Source organism: Andrena cerasifolii, chromosome 5, assembly GCF_050908995.1.
Source record: "Andrena cerasifolii isolate SP2316 chromosome 5, iyAndCera1_principal, whole genome shotgun sequence".
Classification (NCBI taxonomy): domain Eukaryota; kingdom Metazoa; phylum Arthropoda; class Insecta; order Hymenoptera; family Andrenidae; genus Andrena; species Andrena cerasifolii.
Window position 1 is genome coordinate 15,165,603 of NC_135122.1, and position 20,070 is coordinate 15,185,672.

The 20,070-nt window shown below is 48.5% G+C and overlaps 1 protein-coding gene across 3 annotated transcripts in view; it reads left to right on the plus strand.

Annotated features, from left to right (window-relative positions):
* Positions 1-20,070, plus strand: part of Tei (irregular chiasm C-roughest protein teiresias) — a 283,055-nt gene that overhangs the window by 154,288 nt on the left and 108,697 nt on the right. For all 3 annotated transcript variants that reach the window (XM_076812332.1, XM_076812333.1, XM_076812331.1), the window contains one exon: positions 18,472-18,813. In XM_076812332.1, the coding sequence (XP_076668447.1) occupies positions 18,472-18,813 (342 nt within the window). The remainder of the gene's footprint in view (positions 1-18,471; positions 18,814-20,070) is intronic.

Genomic DNA, 20,070 nt, shown 5'->3' on the forward strand with positions numbered 1-20,070 from the left:
GATTTTAATTAGCTTCGTTAATAAAATATCCCTGGAAAAAACGGGGAAAAAAGGGGGATACACACACACACACACACACTTGATTGCACGTTGAGCAGGAAACTGATGGATACGTCTCGAGCGTGACACGTTTACGCGCGGAATTAATTAAAGGCGCGCGTGGGTGTTGGTCGTTAATGAACTTACCGATTCCCGTGTTCGCGATGCGTTCATTGTTTCGGTCGTTTATAAGTTGATTGCGTCGCGCCGCGGCGCGAACAGCCATTTAGCGTCTCTTCTCCGGGGGAGAATTTAATTAGGCGGCGGAGGTTTCAGGCGGCGGCGCGACGTATTCCGCGAGATAAAAGTATTGTTTGCTCGTAAACCGAGCAAGAACTACTTTTTGTCCTGACGTCGGCGCTCCTCGTACGTCGGGACAAAAGGAAAAGTTGGCCGGTGGAAGGGCAAAGGGGGGGGGGGGGGTTGGGCTCATTGTTTCTACCGTTGTCACTACTCAAAAGCGGAAGCCGCGGAAGTGCTGGAAGGGGTTGCAGCCAGTGTCACGGAGACGTTTACACGGGGTATTTATAACGGGCTGGCAAGTATAGTTGGCGGGGGAGGAACGCGAGAACGCGAAGAAAGCTCATTGTCGGGCCGCGGCGTGTAAATTTCCACAGTTCTGCGAGCCTGAGTATTTGGTCGCATTTTCGCGCGTCGCCCTGGAATTAGCAGAATCGGGACTCGAAGCTTGCGGTATTAATTAACGTAGAATCATTATCAATTATATTATTAGAGGGTAGAAGGCTTCGCTGGTTTCTTGGTGAAGAAAATTGCAAGCGTTCACAGATGGTGATCGAATGTTTTGCCGAGCAGCTTCTATCGAATGAATCTTTCAGCGAACGAAGTCGAGAAATGTTCTGTCTCTCGTCGTTGGCTTTCGACAGCGGCCACTCTCGCGTTCCCGCTTTTCCACGTTCGTTGGTTCACATCGATCCACACACGGGAACGTGGTTCGAGTTATTTTCGCTGCTGGGGAAGTAATTGGGGTTCCTCTCATTCCTTTTTCGACGTGGATTCGCGCGTCTTGCTTCTATAGAACATTCCTCGTTTCGTAGTGTATATACTTCCCGCCGCGCTCGTACAATATTTTCGTCTGGCATAATTGCGGATTGAATTGCTCGTATCTTGGCTTGACATGGACGGCAAATCGATATCAATCGTCCATGGGGATTCGAATATACGCCGCTATTTCGACTAAGTTGACCTTAATATATCGTCTTGTTCGCGGCGCCTCGCGCATACCAGTTCTGGGATCGTACACGCACTTAGACAATCGTCGTTCCGGACCAGTGGGACAAGGGCATTAATGCAGGTGGTGTAAATTAGCGCATCAAAGCCTAGTACTATACTACCACGTCGCCCAGTGATTATTGATGCGAGCCAACCATTGGCCACTAACTACCCATTGATTAGCTGAAGGTTTCCGCGTAATTAATGGAACATTCTCCACCACTGATGGCCTCGATCGATGCGCTTCGAATCGTTATCTTTACGCGGGGCCTTCGACATTTCCGATTCTCGACCATTCAAGTTCGAACCCAACAGTTTCCACAATATTCTACCCCGTTCTTATCGCGTACTTACCAGCTAGCCATAATTATCCTCCTCTGCATCCCCTTCATTCACACAGAAAAAAAAAAAACAATCGGCTCTCGTCGTTTAGGTGCGGTCTCAGAAATTTTCATTAAATCATCAAGCCCACGTCTGTGGATCGAAGCTGCAAAGTCAAAAAGGGACAATCGCGAATCGTTCGGGTGCGTAATCAGGTTCGCAACGCATGTCCATTTCGCTGGCAGCTATGGTAATTTAATCGTGCCAGACGGCGACGACCGCAGGAGTCACCAAACACGGAGCACGTCGCGACGACATTCGAACGCATGCGTTCCGCTGCTAGCGGATCCGCGCCGATTCGAGATCCGCGTGATCGCGCGACGCGATCGATGACCCCGGGGCATATAGGGCTCTCGTTATTAACGAATGGATCCTGTTTGTACAGCTTATACGGCCGGGGCACGCGGAGGAAAAAACCTATTTGACGATCGGGTTTGATCACGAATGCTGTTACGCTGGCAACATTACCGGCCACGTCCAGTCCTGGCGCGCCTATCCCTCTGTTCCTCCTGTAACTTGATTTCGCAGGTGATTTGCAAAGCCGCGTGTTCCCCGCGTTTCGCGTGTTGGACCGCGTCCCTTTAAACGCCAGCTAGAGCCGGGCGCACGGTAATAATTTTCCGTTTAATTTCGCTGCGTCAATAAGCCGCCTCTCGACATTAAATTTACCCTGGCGTTTCGTTTGTCAAATAACGATTGCGCTTGTTCCCTGATCGTCGTTGGCCATAGAGGTGCTTGCAAAAGCTATTATATTACGCGCAAGGTATTGCTGGTAAGATTACGAGGACTATCTCGCGCGAGAATAATGGAGGATTCTATTCGATTTTAATATACAGCACGATAGACTTGATACTCTACAATATACAAAGCTCTATGCTCGTGACTTTACTATTACCATGAACGTAAACGCGTCCTACTTGTTACTCCATATCAGAGATCCAGAATAACAGTTAGATATCAACTCTTATAGGATAAATTTAAAAAATTGTCTTATAACAGTCAAATCAGCCACATTAAAAAAATGCGCGCTTCACGAGACCCCTGGAATAATTGTTTAATAGGGCGTGCATTTTATCGAAGAATAAGTCCTTTCCTTTTCACCGGGGCAATAGTACCTACTGTCGTCTGCAGCGGCGTTATCGTTAGCGGTGCTCCTGGTCGATCTTCGCCGTTGTTATCGAGAATATCGTTGCCCGTTCCCGCTACCCTCTTATCTCGACCAGTCTGAGTCCCGCCATTGAAAAAGAATCTGACACAAAGTTAATTATCGCGATGAGGCTGTCCTTCAGAGGGAAGTGCGCGCCCCGGTGTATACTCGATGCTCCGCGGAACGAATGAATTCCTGTTTTCAAAAGCCGTCTCCGCTACCTGTTACCGTCTCGGTCTACTCTTTCAAGTTGCCTCTTATTCATTTCGCCCCCGCACCAGCCCATGCCCACCCTCCGCGGGCCCACGCCGTCGATCTTGCCTCTGTCTCTGATGCGAACACGTGCGCGGCGCCTGCACGTAGATGTGTTGCCGGCTACCGAACGCTACCGGGTCTGGAGTGGCGAGTCAATAACCCCGAGGTTCCGGTCGACGGTGCGCTTGAAGGGCTGTCATTCGAACCGACAACTCGCCCCGTTGTACGACGTTATCGTTCCCCGTGCATTTAGCGACGGTCAACGATACGCGCCAGTCGAGGGAAAGTGCACTTCCGATTCGGTACATCGATGCCCGTTTAACCAGCGACGACGCTCGATCGAATGGGGGACGTAATTTCAGAACGCAGCAGCGACGCGACGCCGACGGGATCCGCTTGACGAGGTAACGGATCCCCGATCGAGCTCGACTGCATCTTTCCAGGTTTCGCGTAGCACCCTTTGTCTGCACGGAGAGCCGAGGAAGATACAGAGGCTAGCGTCTGGCAAATAAACGCGCGCATATTGCGGGATGACGGGCCGGTCCCTATAGAAATTCCTACCGGCGGGACAAATATCCTAGTGGTGTATAGAAAGGAGGACGGTGGCGGTTAGCGTTTACTTGTGATATCCGAGGCTTAGTTTTGAATCCCAGGGAGCTTTGGGCCTCTCCCGTTGATCGCAGGGAAGAGACACTGTGTGTCGCAGAGCAGCGTTTCGAACGTGAAATGCTCGAGGCGCGAAGAAGAGAGTCGTCTATGTTTTTAGGCGCGGCGCCGGCTTAATTCTTGAATTACCGGAGTAAAGTGTAAAAGATGACGCGGCACAAAGGGCGCCCGCGGCAAAGGTGCTCTGAGAGCGCCGCAGACGACGCTGATATAATAAGTTAACGCGGCGACGCTGTGCACAGTTGCGCAAAGAAACGGAGATTGCGAGTGCCTCTCGGCTTATTAAGCTGCCTTGATCAACGAGCCGTTCAGGACAGATAGTCAATCGGCTCTAATCTCGGCGACTGATATTCCGCGGTAGTTAATTAACTGTTCTCGCGCTGCGCATCCTTTAACGCAGCCGCCGTAGCCGCGATCAGGACGCCGATACATGGACCATTGTTCTGTTTTCTGGCCCGTGAGCAACGGCATAATTAGTTGACTATCTCCAGTCAGTCGTTTCATTGCTTGTTCAGTTGCTGTGCAAACAGCGGCGAAACAATCTCTGGTGTTCTATGCGATATAATGACGGGACAGCCTCTCGCAATCTCCCCGATTATAATCCGCGGAGCGCAGCATGACGCAGAAATCCATTTACCCGGTACTCATTCCGCACAATTCGCTGTCCATTCCGTCTTCAGGTGGAATATATTTCTCCAACATTCTCTGGGAAATAGAGACGTTCATTCGATAATTCTCCTCGTTTTTCTTTTGGAATTAGTATTTCGTTTGCCATGTTCTCGATGCTCTTAGGAAGGTTTTGGATATCGTACAGGCACTCGATCATCTAGGTGTTTAAATTCGATAGTTTCGAAAGAGCTGTGGTTCAGGCTCCGCTGTAACTCAGTAGATTTCGAAATTTAAAGGCGAAGAATTGTTTGACTGTCGACGCTCTTCTAGCTTCTGACCCTGGAAATGCTTCGCCCTTCTTTCACAGTATTTCTCAATGGCGCAGTTATGTTAATTCCTATTTATTTTTATCCGGGGAAACGTGTTCGTAGAAGACCATCAGCGGGTTCGCGTTCAATTTTAAAAAGGGCAGAATGGACGAGACACTCAGGGGCAAGCCGCGTAGTCGAATATCTGGCAACGCGAACCACACCTAAACGACAACCAGCTTCCGCAACGCTGATGGCCGCCGCGCGCAGTGATGATGTCCGTTTTATACAGGCGATTCCGTATAATGAAGCACACCAATTTCCTCTTCTCCGCGTCCCTGGATATCAGAGGTGCTCTCGGAGTAAAAGAAGCGTCCTCTAGGAACTCTTTGCCCTATCGCTGCTCGGCTGGCAGGGCTTGATACACGTACGTGAGATCTTTACCAGGATCCCTGCTCTGCGGAGGTTAAACAGAGGCGATGGTGAATAGGGAATGGGGTATATAATAGGTGGTCCATCGTCGAAAATCATAAAGATTTGCGTAACGATAGCGTGTCCTTAACTTGGATCAAATAGCGGGCAATATCCAAGCGACACTGTCGCGCGGGAACTCGAAATCCTAATGTTGCATTCCGATCGAACTCAGCCGATTTGCTCGAGCACTTGTTACTCGGAAACGATGCAGGAAAATTAAACTCCCGACGGGAGAAAGACACGCTGGAGACTGCTAATTAATGTTCGCAATATTTTCTCCGTCTATTGATAGCGTTCATCTAATTACATCCCGCGTCGAGCTAAACTTGCCGCTCGATCGCTGTACAAAGGATCGGAATTCAAGTTTCCGCGGAGCTAAATGAAATCCAATTAGGAAGGGCCCCCGTAAATAAAGTGCACGCGACCGAGCCACGGTCCCGTTCATAACTTTTAATCAGAACTTTATCAGAACGCCACGATATTTTTCCTCCCCCGATCGCGGAAGAACTAAGTTTCGGCACAAGCGTGTGCGGTTGTGACGGAGCACGGTCAATGAATTTCATGAAATTACTGGTTCGGTCCCGTAGCCGGGCCGTGGGATTTAGTAGTACTCTGGATCTAAGGGGTGGTCGCCTCGGAGAACGGATAAGAGACGGGAAACTCTGAATCCTATTGGCGTTTACACGCCACGGCTGCTTCCCGGGAATATCCTCAATCATCCGCCCGGGCGTGTGAGGGAAATACGAAACGAACACACACGTAGTTTTTCCTCATTTCGATTCCAGCACGCCGAGAGAATAACAGGACACCAAGGAGTTATTACGTAGGCAGGTCTCGGCTCCTATCGCGCATCCTATTTCTCGGCCGCGGCACTCCCGGGGTCCAGCTTTCCATTTACACGGCGTTATTCTTCTGACTGATCCGCCATTTATATCCGAGCTGTGATCCGTGTTAACAAACTTTGATTCGCTTCGTGCCTCGCCGAGGAGATCCCGCGCTCCATCTGATTATAGGCAGCGAGAAAATGTTTCAAACAAAAGTTTAATGGTGCAATAAGCGCTACAATTTTGCGTTAACAAAATTTTGAAAAGAGTTAAAAAAATATATATAACTTACGAAAAGAACTCTTTTCAAACTTTTGTTCGAAACATTTTTTTCTGTCTGTTGTACTTTGAGAGTTATACGCGAAAAAGTGAAAGTACCAATTTGATTTTGAGGTTAGTTTTCACCCCCTTAAAGCGCGATAGGGCCCAAATGAAAGACACCGTTGTTCTTGCTTTCAGTCACTCTAAAAACCCACAAAGCTGCGTTCCAATCGGTGAGTCCGGGTTCGCGGTGTTCCCTTGTTAGTATATAAAGTCCTCTGCTCCAACACCTCTCTACCTCCGCGACCTAATCCCTTGCAACGCCGAATTCCATTCCTCCAACTCTAGCCATACGAGAAGTGAAAACCGTCTTTCCACTCCTATTTCCCATTCCGCTAAATTCTCCGGTTCATTTTCCTATGTTGCATCGCATTTCTATAATCTTCATCCCTATGCTATCTGTTCGCTTCCTACACTCTTTCAAAAACGTCACTAAATTATTTCTTCTCAATCATCCACACATAACCTACGACTAACCGGACTGCCGTGATCTACCACTGAGTCCCTATAACGTCTTATTTTTATACTCTACCCCCCTCACATTCTCGTTCTTTTCTTTCTCCTATTCTATTTCGGATCAGGCATAATAGCGTCAACTGACATTTCGAGAATTTCAAGAGTAATACCTCCAAATTTGTGACGCCTGCACCCTCCTCTCTATGCACCTCGATTCGTTGAACCATTCGACCGCCCTGGTAAATTACATTTCGTCGAAGACCACCGAATCGACTGACCAGGGAATTGCAGGCAAGTAAATAGTAGGTGTTTCCCAGATAATGGTTGCGCCGCGGAGGCGTGCAAGGGCGTTAATTTTCAAGGCTGTCGACGAACACGCGCCTGCCCATTCGAAAGGAGACACCGATCCATAGGATTATGATATAAATCACTCTGTCCCTCTGTACCTACCGATTCGGGGGCGGCGAGGCTGGCCGCGGTCGATTGTCAATTTTTCTCGGCGCGCCTGGCGCTCGTGCTTCATCAATAAGATCGCTCTCAGAGATTTGCCAGCGGTGAGCGATAGATCGAGGGCCGTTGATAAATATGGGGTGGCTCGAGCCCCCGGGACGTTGTGTATAAAGCGTTGAAAAATTGACACCGCCGTTGGTAACGAGCGATCCGCGAGGCGTACAGCGACATCGAGTTCTCTCCTCGCACTCTTTTTTTTTCCCACCCCCTCCCGTAAACGTCCCTTCCGTTTCAACGTTCGCCCCCTCGTACGATTCCTCCGCGGCTGGCTCGCGCGTGCTCCACGCTCGCGCTCGTTTTATCGCGCGTACGTGAGAGATTAGCGGATTAGCCGCGTGCAGAGCGTCGCTGATCAAAGTTTACGGGGAAGATCGTTGAATGCAGCCGCGGTCTCGCCGCTCCCAGGGGGTGGGAAACTTCATCTTTACTCCGCACCACCCCCTGAGGGCACTCGCGCAATAACCGTGTCTTTTGTACGGGGTGCGAATCTCCCGTTGTTTGATATCACGCGATGAGCTCCCTGGCTCTCTTTGTCCACTCGTCTTTCCTTTTTCGCCGGCTCCAGGCGGATGTATCGCGCTGCAACGGATTCCTCGCGGCACAGATTCTGCAAGGGGATCCGCGGATTCGGCTTCATCAACTTCTTTGTTTATATCCACTTAGGCGACACACAGCGAAGTCGATTATTGCGTGAATCTCGAATCTGGCACACCCTCACAGGGGAAACGGTGAAGTTTCTATTAGAGAACGGTTCTCACCACCGACTAGAAGCTTCCCGAATAAAAAATATCTCCGAAGCGCGGTGTGGACCGTCTGAGCTGGAGCTACTTCTTCCACTCTGAAAGAAAAACAATAATTCTTCTCTGGGCTGTGGGATGGTGGACGGAGCCGTGGCAACAACACGGCGTGGTAGGCGTCTCACGTATTTGGCGCGGGGATAAACTCGGACCATCAGTCGCACAGAGGGCCAGAGTGGTAAAGGAAAACCATTTCACGCCCGACTTGCCAGCTCTCGCGCGCTCCCGCCCGGGCGAGAATAGTCGATCGTTTCGCGTCTCGTTAGCATCTCATCCATCGCTCGTGTCTGTCTGCCTTACCTGGCTGCCTGTTTGCTTGTCGAGTGGTCTGCCTGTCGGTCGCTGGAGGCTGAAATTTCGCCGTGTTGTCCCGCAGCTATCCTGCGGCCCACCCCCTCCGCTATCGCCTCGCCCTTTTGTCCGTGGGGGAATCCGAGATTTCCTACAGGAGAACGCGAGTCGCATCAGCCGCCTCGCGGCGGATTTTCCCGCGGAAACCTCTCCTCCGAGCGACGCTGCAGTGCAGCCTCTCTTTCGTATGCGAATTCGACCGCTGAATAAGTCATTTCGCTCGGTGCATCGATGCATGCGTGGCAGTTTGCATCCGCGGGACGACATTCCGCCTCCCGGCGACACCTCCGCTGGGTCGTGGCCGCTGCAGCTCGGCTATTGTACGAGATTCCCGAGAATTTCACGGGATTACGGCTCCGCCGTGGCCCGTTTAATCGGCACAATTACACGCTTCGTCGACGTGCGTCCGCTCGGTTGCCGCGCGGTGGGGAAAAATACACGCGAAGCGGGGGAACGGGGACGTTCAGATGGAAGATGTCGCAGCTGGATGTATATTTGCGACAGGATAATCTCTTCTGTAGTCCTTTGCGTGACTTAATTTCGAAACGAGCTGTGACTTATCGCCTCGCAGCGATGCCCCGGCAGTTCTCGCTCGGAATTGCAAGATTTAAGGTGTCCCCGTCGAGAGAAGTTCGAATCCGTTTTCGCGCGCGCGTTAATTTGCACGCTGGGGATAATTTAATGCATAGTTTAAACGAACCTAAGATTTCTTCCCCCGACGTCGGACCGGGCTCGATTCCCCCCTCACCCCTCCCCCGTGAGCTGGATTTTTATCGCGAGCTAGGAAGTTATCCCTGGCCGATGCGGCCGACAATCTCTGCTTTATAAGAAGTAACATTTCTTTCGTGCACGGTCCTCCGAGGGCATTTGCATTTTAAAAGAATCCTCTCGACTCGCAACGGCACGGCTAGACTCCCTTGAAAAATTTAAACCTGTCTGGATAGACGTCGAGGCCCCTTTGCGCGGGGTTCGTCGTAATTTGTGGCATTCGTGGTAAAATATCGAGGCTCGGAGTATCTTGGCGGTGAGTTTTTACGAAAACCACTCGTCGCTGTTGATATTTTTATGCAATCATCGTAGTAAAGCAGTGATTGCCCAGGTTAGTCCCATCTGGGTGATTTTCGTCGCTCTGTGATCATCGAATTGCGTTCAAACGTCCACCGTCGTCAAAATAGAGCAGCGAGTCCCTGGTTTTTACTTCTATGAATGTTAGACATAGAAATTGCTAGGATCACTTTCGGCTGAGTTCTCTGTCGACGTGTTCTACTTGCCAGTTGTCATTAATTGACTCGTTTCTACTGACAGGTATAAGAGCATGAGCCGCGATTCTAGAATATTCAACATTGAACACGCGTGGCGGGTTCCTTCGGCTGTAGAGCAACAAATACTGCAGCGTCTAATTGCAGTTTATTCTTGCACATAAACTGTCGATTTTATCACGCTTCGCACTGCGCAATTCGCGCCTCCCTGGGAAAATTTTTTTTCGCGACAAGGAAATACTTTTAAGGGAATCCTCGGATTTACATATACATGCTCTCGCGAAGTGCACTCGTTCATTTGCCAAGAGAAAGAGCTGCCTCGCATTAAAACATCTCTTTCGCGCCGCTGCTGGCCGTATAATTGCAAACTTTCGAATAAGCAGCTCCGTCGCCGTTGTAATTGTTAATCGCTAACGACAGCTGGAGCCTGGGGCGCGAGAGACGTTTTATATATCAGCGTCTAATGCAGCCACCTTAGTAGTACTTCAATCTATCGAGACAATAGGGGGTGCGGCTATTGTTTGCCCACCAGTAATTTAGAAATCGTACCAAACCGCTGCGGAGCGCAGAATCGTGTTTAATTACGATTTCGTAGCCGCAACGTAATCAAGCATTGAGAAAATAGAACTGGTCCGCGCATGGCCGGACCTCTGTTAGAATAGATCGAAATATATACAGACATGCAAAAGTGGAGTACACGTACGCGACCATACGGGCGGCAAGTAGAATAGTTCGGTGCACGGTCAGACACCGGCGAGGTGAAATGGCTTGCTGTATGGTTAGATATCCAGTAAGTAGAGCAGGTCAGTGTTTGCACTGTAACCAGTGTGCCACGAAACACAGTCGGACAGCTGGTACGTCGAATGTATCGGTGTAGTACTGTGGCAATTTGGTGAGAGATTAAACTCTGGCTACAGTCAAATACAACAAATAAGGTAGAATAACGATAAATAACGTACAAACAGTGGGACTGTACGTGTCACAAACTTCAGTAGTACCACTATCTTCAATCCGCTTTAGCTTTCTACCCAAGATTTGTCTAACTACTTACACAGAACTTGTTATTGAGTGCTTGAGTTATTAGCTAGGGATGGAGTGCAAAATCACTAACAGTGATTTATCACAGTGAAATATTCGTTAATTTAAATAGATCAAGAACGATTGCATTGGTTCGAAATATACAACTGAGATTCTATAAGCACTGCGAGGCCTTGAGAATGTTTCAAGAGAAATTAGAAATTGGGGTTATGTGGCGCGTGCAAAGAGCAGTTATGCTTTCCACCGATCAGATCACGAAAATCACGGATCACTGTTCTGCCTGCACCCATCAGAAGCGATCACGAAAATCACGGATCACTGTGAAAAAATCACCGTGATTGGGAATGAACGTGATCGGATCACTCGTGATTCACAAATCACGGTTCCAGCCAACACTAGTTATTACAGCAGGGAGGTAACTTCAGTTACGTAAACAATCGAGTTATACAATCGTGCGGATTAAACTCGATTTAAAAAAAAAAAAATGTAAGAAAATTCAGAATCTAGGGAATCCGGGGTGAACTATCTGACTATCGTTTCAGTATTCATATTGCTCCCTCAGTGTCACTTACGTTAGTACCCACCACCTCGAGCACCAGCCTCGCGCGGCCCGGAATTTCGCCAACGCGACAAATTATGCTTACCTTCGGGGAAAGGAAAAATTATCGCCGCCGACTGGTTTTCCTTTTGAGCATCCGCTGTTCCTGTGTGCGCACCTGTTGCGTCTTTGTTGCGCGCTGTGAAACGCAACGAGGTATTCTTTTCGGCGGCGAAGCAGTACAGCCAAACATCGAGCATTCGCATGCAAACATACCAACTCGCGTGCAAGTGCTCGTAAACGTTTCACACCGACGTCCACGCGAACCGCGTCGACATTTTGCGTTTAATTCCTGCCTGCCTGCCTTTCATCGTTCCGCATACTTTACACCGCGCTTCGTTACCTTTGTTCATTAACGGGAATGCTTGTCGCTGCTACATCACCCCCTAGACAGAATCGATCGCACCGATGACGTTACGAAACGAAAGAAGCATCCGTTCCCACTCGTCTAAAAACCTTCGAGCCAACAACTTAGCTCACCGACGGTACATTCCGGCGAGCCTAATCTTTACTGTTCTGCCACTCGAGCTTCGAAGCACGGAGATACCGAGATCAGTTTGCGCGTTCGCGGAGAGCGCACGCTGCGTCGATAGCTTATGTTAGTTTAATCGAAACGATTTCCTTTTCGAGGAGCCCGGGGGGATGGTAAATTGGCGGCGGGAAGCGAAGGGCCGAGAGAAATGGAGGAAAGATAGGCCACGGGCCAGAATAAGCAGACGCTCCTTCTCGACGCGGGAGGGAAAGGTAAAGGAGCCAGCTAATCTTTCCGCACCAGATACACCGACGACGAAGACGATGAAGTCGATCGAACGCAGTGATGCGTGCGGACTCGCGAACCTCTCCCACGGGCCATCCTCAGGCAACGTCTCTAAATCTTGTCTATTTATTGCTCGCCCCGAGCGAGCCGGATGATTATTGGAAGAGACGTCCGCCGCTCTGCGAAGCCTACGAAAATTCCTGGCCCGATCGAGCTGTCCAATACGATATTCGCTGTCGTTTTCGGCGAACCTCCACCCGTCCAGCGTCCCGGACCCCTCGATTTTCTACTTTAACGCAGCTCTCGAAAATTCCACGATGAAATACCGGCGTCCTTGTTTCCCCTTTGAGCTGCGCTGCCTGGAAATTGTAGGAAAAAAAGCGGCGCAACTCGTGAAGGTGGAATTTGAATTTAAATTGCACTTTTGAAGTTGCAGGTAGAATTGCAATTTCAATTTCACCGGGTCTGGATCACTTGAGTCACGCACGGATGGGTTATTTCAGGGGATACTAATTCCTAAAGAACAATGGTAACAAATTCATAGAAAATCCCTCGGGGAGTGGTTAACAAGGCGCGATCGATTTTGAAAACCCTGAAAATGTATAGAGGAAACGAAATGCCCTCGATGGATAGAGTGATCAGTATTATTTCAGCCTCGGAAACAGTCGTCTCGTATTGGGATATTCTCAGGAATAAAGGAAATTCTCGCAAACACTGCGATGCCCCGAGAAGCTCGAAACGAAGGTGGGACAGAAGTGGAGGCAGCCAAACGACGTTAATCTTTAGAAACGCCGTTTAATCGAGAGTTACGCTGCCTGTTTAAAAACATCCCAAGAAGAAAGTGGCTTGTTAAGAAGTAAACGTCTTCTGACAGTTAAACGACTTTCAGAAACATTACTCCCGCCCCTGATCACGTGAATCCCCGTGGCTCGCTTTGAATATTTAACGTTTACCAGGGCGTCTCTTTATCAGCGAGTCGGGGTGGTATCATCTTTGGCTAAGTAGTCCTCGTTCCGTCTATTATGGCACGCCTGCTGAAAATCTGTCGAACAGCAATTAATGGGTCCTCTGTCTCTCAGTGCTGCGAGGCACGGCTTTTACACGCTATCGCCGCCCTTATCGTACCAGCGACATCCTCGAAACGAAACTCCGCCCGCCTGGCTGACGTTGGATTTTCAAGTCGTAACGAAATAACGCCAAGTTTCCTTTTAACTGCGCCCGGCGCAAGTTCGACGGTAAAGCGACGCCATTACCGGTTCCGCTCGCATTAAGTCTTTCTTAATGAATGACAATGAATCTTTCAGTAACGACGGGCCTCCCCCGCGATAGCGAAAAGTGAACAACAACGGCGCGGAATAAAGGACGAACGACGTTAGTTTAATACCGGCGGATATTACGACTGCTCCCCTAATGAGAACAGCGCCGAGTAATCGTCGTGGATGGGCTTGAATTTCGAGCGAAAAACTTCTTGCGATTCGGGGGGGAATAGAGTGGCGATAGTAACGAGGTACAATTTGTTCGATTGGGAAGCGTTTGGTTTATTGTGGGAAGCTTCTGATTGGAGGGGCAATGGGCGTAGAAGGTAACGAGTTTAGCGTGCTTCAGTTAATTTAAAGTAGTTTTCGCGGTGCTAATCAACGAAGCCTGTAGGTTCGAATTCTATCAGTAAATTAATTCCTCACCGCGTAATTCACTGCACCATCGATACTCTCCTCGTTGCTGCTTACGTCACGCATTATTCCACCATATTGTTGCCATTAACAAGTAAGCAGTTCGCTGATTCCACCGAACTTGCTACCGCGAGCTCTCTGTAACTTATTAATTGGTGCTGCGGCGTCCCGACGTGCACCCTCTATCGCATGGTAATCTGAAATCGTGCGCTGAAAGATTGGCAAACGGGCAACTTCTAATAATACACCGAGGCTTGTCTCGTTCCGTGCGAATCACAGAATACGAGGGAAATTCCGCGGGAAAGAATGTGTTTCCTCCCTTGGGACACAGTTTCCCGCTATCTATTTCAGCGAATCACAATTCTCCTCGCGTTTCCAGCGCAACCTCGCGACTTTGGTTTAACTATCATAGATTCCACTCACACTCCATAGGAATCAATATTTCGCCGTCTCGCGTATTCCTCTTTCTCTTATGTTCCCGTTTTTTTTTTTTCTTTTTTTTTTACAAGGCGGAAGTTCCTCCCGGTACCTCTCGCAGGGAATCGATCGTCAAAGGAGGAGGACGGAGCCGGCGATATTGTGAAATTTTACGAACCATAGATACCCAGGGAATTCCTTCTCGGGGGCGGACGTGGCGCCATATGTGCGAAACGCGGCTGGCACCGTTCGAAATTGTTTTTAGCGTTATGTTTCTGTATTAACGCTCCCGGTGCGCTTTCTTCCCCGGCTTAAACCCGCACCCTCGCACCTATTATTGGCCCTGGAATTCCCAGGGAATGGGTAGCTTTCTCTACATACGGATATATACGGTCAGACAGCGGGTAATAATCTCTTTGGTCGTCTCTTTTCATGATCCCGTTTTTCCAGCCCGGCCGTGGGCTTAGCGGGGGCGGGCGGAGCCACGGGCACCGCGATTGTTTAAAACAAGCCCCCGGGCAACGAGTTTCGGGATTGCTATTTCGCGGGGAATTAAAATCAACGGCATAGAGCGGGTAATCAAAGAAGTTTCATCTACTCTCTGATCGTGTAATTGTTAGGCCAGCCACGTTACTAGTTTTGCAGTAGCGATTCAATTTTGAAAAAAAAAAAAAACAAACAATTCTATGCGATGTCGCAATGGGAGTGCTTTATATTTTCTAGTGTCAGCTCAAGCGCCACAAAATATATCGATTATAGGTGGTCAGAATTTATGCTTCGCAGGTATACAGCGATTCAAAGCGTTGCGATGAAGTTCAACGAGGCAAAGTCTGTTAATGAGAACTGAGTGGGAGAGGCAGAGTGGTTCTAAAAATCGACAATGCTTTAAGAGTTTATAAACGAACGGGCTGGCGAGTGGAGGGAACGTTGAAATCCCCTGCGAGCATAAAAATCGGCGGAATGATATCGTCCAGTGGAACAAGTCGCTCGTCAGAAGCAAGGGTTACCGTGTATAATACGATTCGTGCCTGCGATTAAATCCCTTTCGACAGCGTCCGTCTATGCATATAACGTTTCCATCGCGCGATACCGATGCACCTCATAGATAACGCAGCATTAATTCAGTGACCTAGATCGACGAGCGATGCCACTGGACACGGCTCGATCGGTTAAACCACTTTATTTCCGCTTTATTACGTTAAAAATCTGCGATGCGTTCGTTTGAACTTCGACAGATTGAGCGCTTTTTTCCCGACCGGTTGAGCTTAACGAGCAAAAAGTATCGACTCCAGTTCGGTAATTCCACTCTCCAAGCGATACCTTCGATTCCGCGAATTTTTTCCTCGAGGCGTGCGCAACTCCGTTCGACATGTCGATGCATGTGCAACGTGATGGGAACGCGAGAAGAAAAAAAGAGGGACCGCGTAAGTGTTCGAGGGTTGCGGTTTCTTTCGAGCTTCCCGAAGTAGTAAACTCCGCGCGGGTTAAGTGGGGAAGGCTGGTGAATTATTCATTTACAAATTATACTCGAGGAGAATGAGTGAATACATAGCTTATTCGCTTTCAGTTATTATTAAATGCGCATTGGGTGAGGGGGGATGGCCCAGTTAACAGGTTGAAGCGCGAACAAACTGGACGTTATATTCAAATTAATGGAATATATGTGGTTAAATGGGGGAGCCTGGAAAGTTTCGTTAAAGTTGGCGCATTTGTTCAAGCTCTCGAGAAGACCGTATGCTCGCGAGGGAATATATTATATAACCACCGTAGCGAGAACCTTCTTTCCCTCTGAATCCTTTCCTTTCCTCGATTCGCGATCGCATTACACGGATCTGGAACCTTTCCAAGGGAGCAAGTTCGTGATTTTTAGACTGAAAATTGAGGCGAAAAGTGTATGCAAAGTGTGTCTGGATTTTTCTCAGATTCCTCTCGGTCCGCTTTCAAATCCGACGATAGGATCTTCCAGTTATAAGCCGCGGCCCCGAGTCTAGCCTTTCGCTTAAAACGCCCAATTGACTGCGCCTGCTTATTCATCAAGGAAATAGAGAATCGCGTTCGTTTCGCGTTGCGTTGAATAGCTACGCGAGATACGACGCTGGGTGCGAATAGGATCCGGCGCTTAAAGAGAATAGAAATTAACGGCAAGCGGATGGAAATAATCTCTACACCCGAGTCCAGATTGAAATAGAACTGTGGTAGATGGAAGTCGGCAGCGGGAACTTAGGTAGTCGCAGAAGTTGTCAGCGAACACTTAGGTGTCACAAACGTCGATAGCAGTGCCTTGGAAGTGGTACAAGTTATCAAAGAGACCGCATCGACAGTTGTAGAGGTGAATAGTGCCGACTCTAGTGTCGTACGTAAGTCACAAGGTAGGTGGTTACTATCAAGCCGTATGATCTTTTAAACATCGCTATCAAAGCCTCTGCAACCCCCCCCGGCATCGTCAGTATCGATTTCGTCCAATGTCTCCGTCGTTGTTTTCACATCTCACGCCCCCAGATTCATGCTGGTCGACTCCGAGACCTCCCAAAGTCTCACGCAGAGTATCATGCATAAGTCACATCTTGAATTTTTTACAGCTCCTCGAGTTACGTGTTTAGAATAAAACATCCCTCGCCGCTGCAACGCTCCCTTATTATTCATCCTCTTAGGCGAAGACGTTCGTGAAATAATCACGACTGCCACTCCTCGCAACACCCCGCCCGCGCGCAATTATTTTATGTTAATGCAACGATGTGATTTCATCAGTCTATACTCGACACGGTCGAATCAAGCGGGGCAGAAGCGGGGGGCCGTTCTCGCGGGAGGGGGTGAAATTTCAAACTCTGGCGCGGTGTAGATTTACCGCCGCGTATTGGAGTTTCCCTTTCGGTTCGCGGAACGAAATGGAAAACTTGGACGGCTCCCTTGTACAAAGTGGAGGCCGTCATTCGCGAAAATTCCGATGAAGTTGCGGGATAGGGGAGGAGGAAAGATTCCTGTTGCCCCGTCGTAGCGCGCGGCTTTTTGTTTCCCCTCCCCACTCGCCTATACTTTTGAAACGAACGGACCCGTGAATAATGAACTGCTTCGGCCTCGATACATCCTATCGGAAAAATTGGAAAATATCTGGTATAAAGTATGCTCGGTAAACGTTCCATCTACTTTCAACGGGGAAATGAACGGGCACGCCTCCTTTACGAAGCTTGATTCAATTTCCTCCCTATTCAACGCTCGATTTATTGCCTTATCAACCAGCTAAACGACTCGCGATTAACAGGGCGATCATTAAAACATTTTAACGAACGCGTCGAGTCGGCGGGCAGGCCAATGACGGGCGCGTTTTATCGGGTCGCGCGGTGGCTGCGATTTCGACGGGACGAAAAATCCGCGCAAGTCTGTCTTCCCTGTAATCCGTTTCGGGGACGTCTGGTGCTGCCGTTTCTTTGGCAGGATCGAGGACACGGTAGAATTTAATGAACGTGACCGGATCTTATCGGCGGAGAACGAGACTCCGGAACCAGGGGAATCTCGTTGAAACGCTTGGCACACTCTTGGATTGCATAAACACGATCAATTTGGATGGAGAACATGATTCTTATTACTGCCATTCTCTTTCCTTCCCGGAAAATTTATGCTCCCCCTTCCCCCGCGCGTTCCTTTTTCTGATAGCGTATCAGCAATTCGAGAGATTCGGGGGATATCGCGGTGTCCTCGTGAAATATTAACGGGGAAGGACGATGGGGTGGGAAATCATTGGATTTGAATTATCATCTGTTCTTTGGCGTTTTAGCAGCTGTTGGAAATGTTTCGACGGCTGCTCGGCCGGTCTATCTTCATGGAAAGATTTTTTACACGAATATGAAACATTCTTCTCCTGATATTTACGAGGATCGTATATTCTGAAACACGTCCTGGGTGTAATGGGATTTTATAGCGAGCGCGCGTAAACCGAATCTCGCCTCCTCTTTTCGTTGCTAAAGCACACTTCAGGAGGAGCACATTTTTATTTTCATTGCGGTTGATATTACAGTGTTATGCACTTTAGCTCTATCTATATCGATCACTAAATCGAGCTTCATTTAGACACGCAGGGTTACACTTGAGTAGTAAATTCGACCACCTACCATAGTAGAACTATCGACAATTACCATCGACACCCTTCCTACTATAACTCTCCCCCTGAAAAGAGTTGCGCATAAAACACAACCAATTCCCAATCCCACACTTAACACAGTACTCTCTCGTCACATGTTAGGCTCGTAAATCCCGTGGCACCGTTGCTGATTCATCCTTGTATAAGTTGAATACGTCCGCGTAAGATCTTTCATCGTTACGGGGTCACGGAATCGAAGAACTCACGGGGATGGTTGGATTTGTTACAGAGGCGCCCCGGGGGACGTATCTGCTGATAGATGGGCGCAGGTTGGATCCGGGGAACCAGTTTGTGCCAGTGAAGGAGGGCTCCGAGTTGACGTTGGAGTGCGCCGCCGAGGGTGGAAACCCACCGCCAGTTTTAGCATGGGGGATGACTCTGTCTCAGGCCACTTTGGATGGTCCAGAGCAACCGCCGGACAATCTGACCGTGTTGGCCTCGACGTCTGGCAGGCGCAGTGGGGCTCACCTTAAGGTATTGAGGGGACACCACAACGCTACAATCGCCTGCGTTGCTCGCCACGTCACCTTGACCATACCCATGAACGCCAGCATCCTCCTCGACGTGCAATGTGAGTAACAGCTTCCTTGCTCTTCCTGTACAAAATCATTTCGAGGTCAATCGCGAAACTTCCCTCTTCTCCAGGGACCTGGAACGAAATCATTTTTTCTCTCCTTCCGGTTCAGCTGCGATAATAATAATTTCGTTTCGATTAATATCGTTGTTGCTGGAAAATATTTGGTTTCCATTCAAACGGAAAACAAATTTTCTTCCAAATCGGTTATTTCATATTAATAAAAAAACTCGCGATAAACTTATTTTTAACAATTTTATTACATTTGGTAGTTATATTACAAAATATTATAAAAAATAGAGAGCCTTACACATGAAAGCCTCGAACAATATAAACTCTATAAATAATGTAGATTATATAAAATGAAAATCTAAATTAAACTCATGATGAAAACAAGGGGCTCGCTCAATTTAAATTTTTTAACATAAGCGTGCATCAAAAACAAAATAATAACGTTATCAACCGGACTTTTTATATCGGTTATATCGTTTTCACTCTCACTGTAGAATCAAGAATTTTATTTCATTTCTGCTTCTGTTCCGGAAAAATATTTCGTTCTTTTCGTTTTATTGTTTTTGTTTCTGTTCCGCTCCGGGTCCCTGCTGTTTTTTACTGAAACAGATGTCGCATCGTCTGTTAGCGTGCTTTCAGTGGTCCTTCGTTAACGTTAAATAATTGATCGCTGCAGAGATTTAGCATGACTGATACGAATGATGCTATTTCGTATCATAAATCTAGTAGTCGAGTAGATGCTTGTATTTAACCCTGTAGTCACGTTGTTGCTGAAGTTTCCAGCGACAGATGAAGTTTAAATCGTTAAGCTGGAGCAACTTGTATTTCAATCGAAGGCATCCTCAATAGACTTTTGTACCGCGAAACGCGGGGGATCACCAGTGGCGCGTCATAGTAATAACTACGTATATCATCGCGTTTCAAACTGTCGTCGTATAGCTTTAGAGTTATCGTCACTGCCTCGTCCCGGACTCATCATATTCTCGTCTGAAACTATCGTATAATTCGAGGCATTTCTCTGTACACTGTCTCGTCGCTCGCTCGACTTGCCTCGCTTGTCTGGCCTCCGACCTATCCCCTTTTTCTCCGAACTTTCATCAACAATGCACGCAGCTGTAGCTCGCAGCCCCTGAAACTTGGGTACTCGTTCGAAGCAATTGGTGCTTCTTGTCGAAAACCCCCTTGTCTCTTTAGACGAGAACATTGAAGCACAATGATAATCAGGATTATACTCTGCTCCGA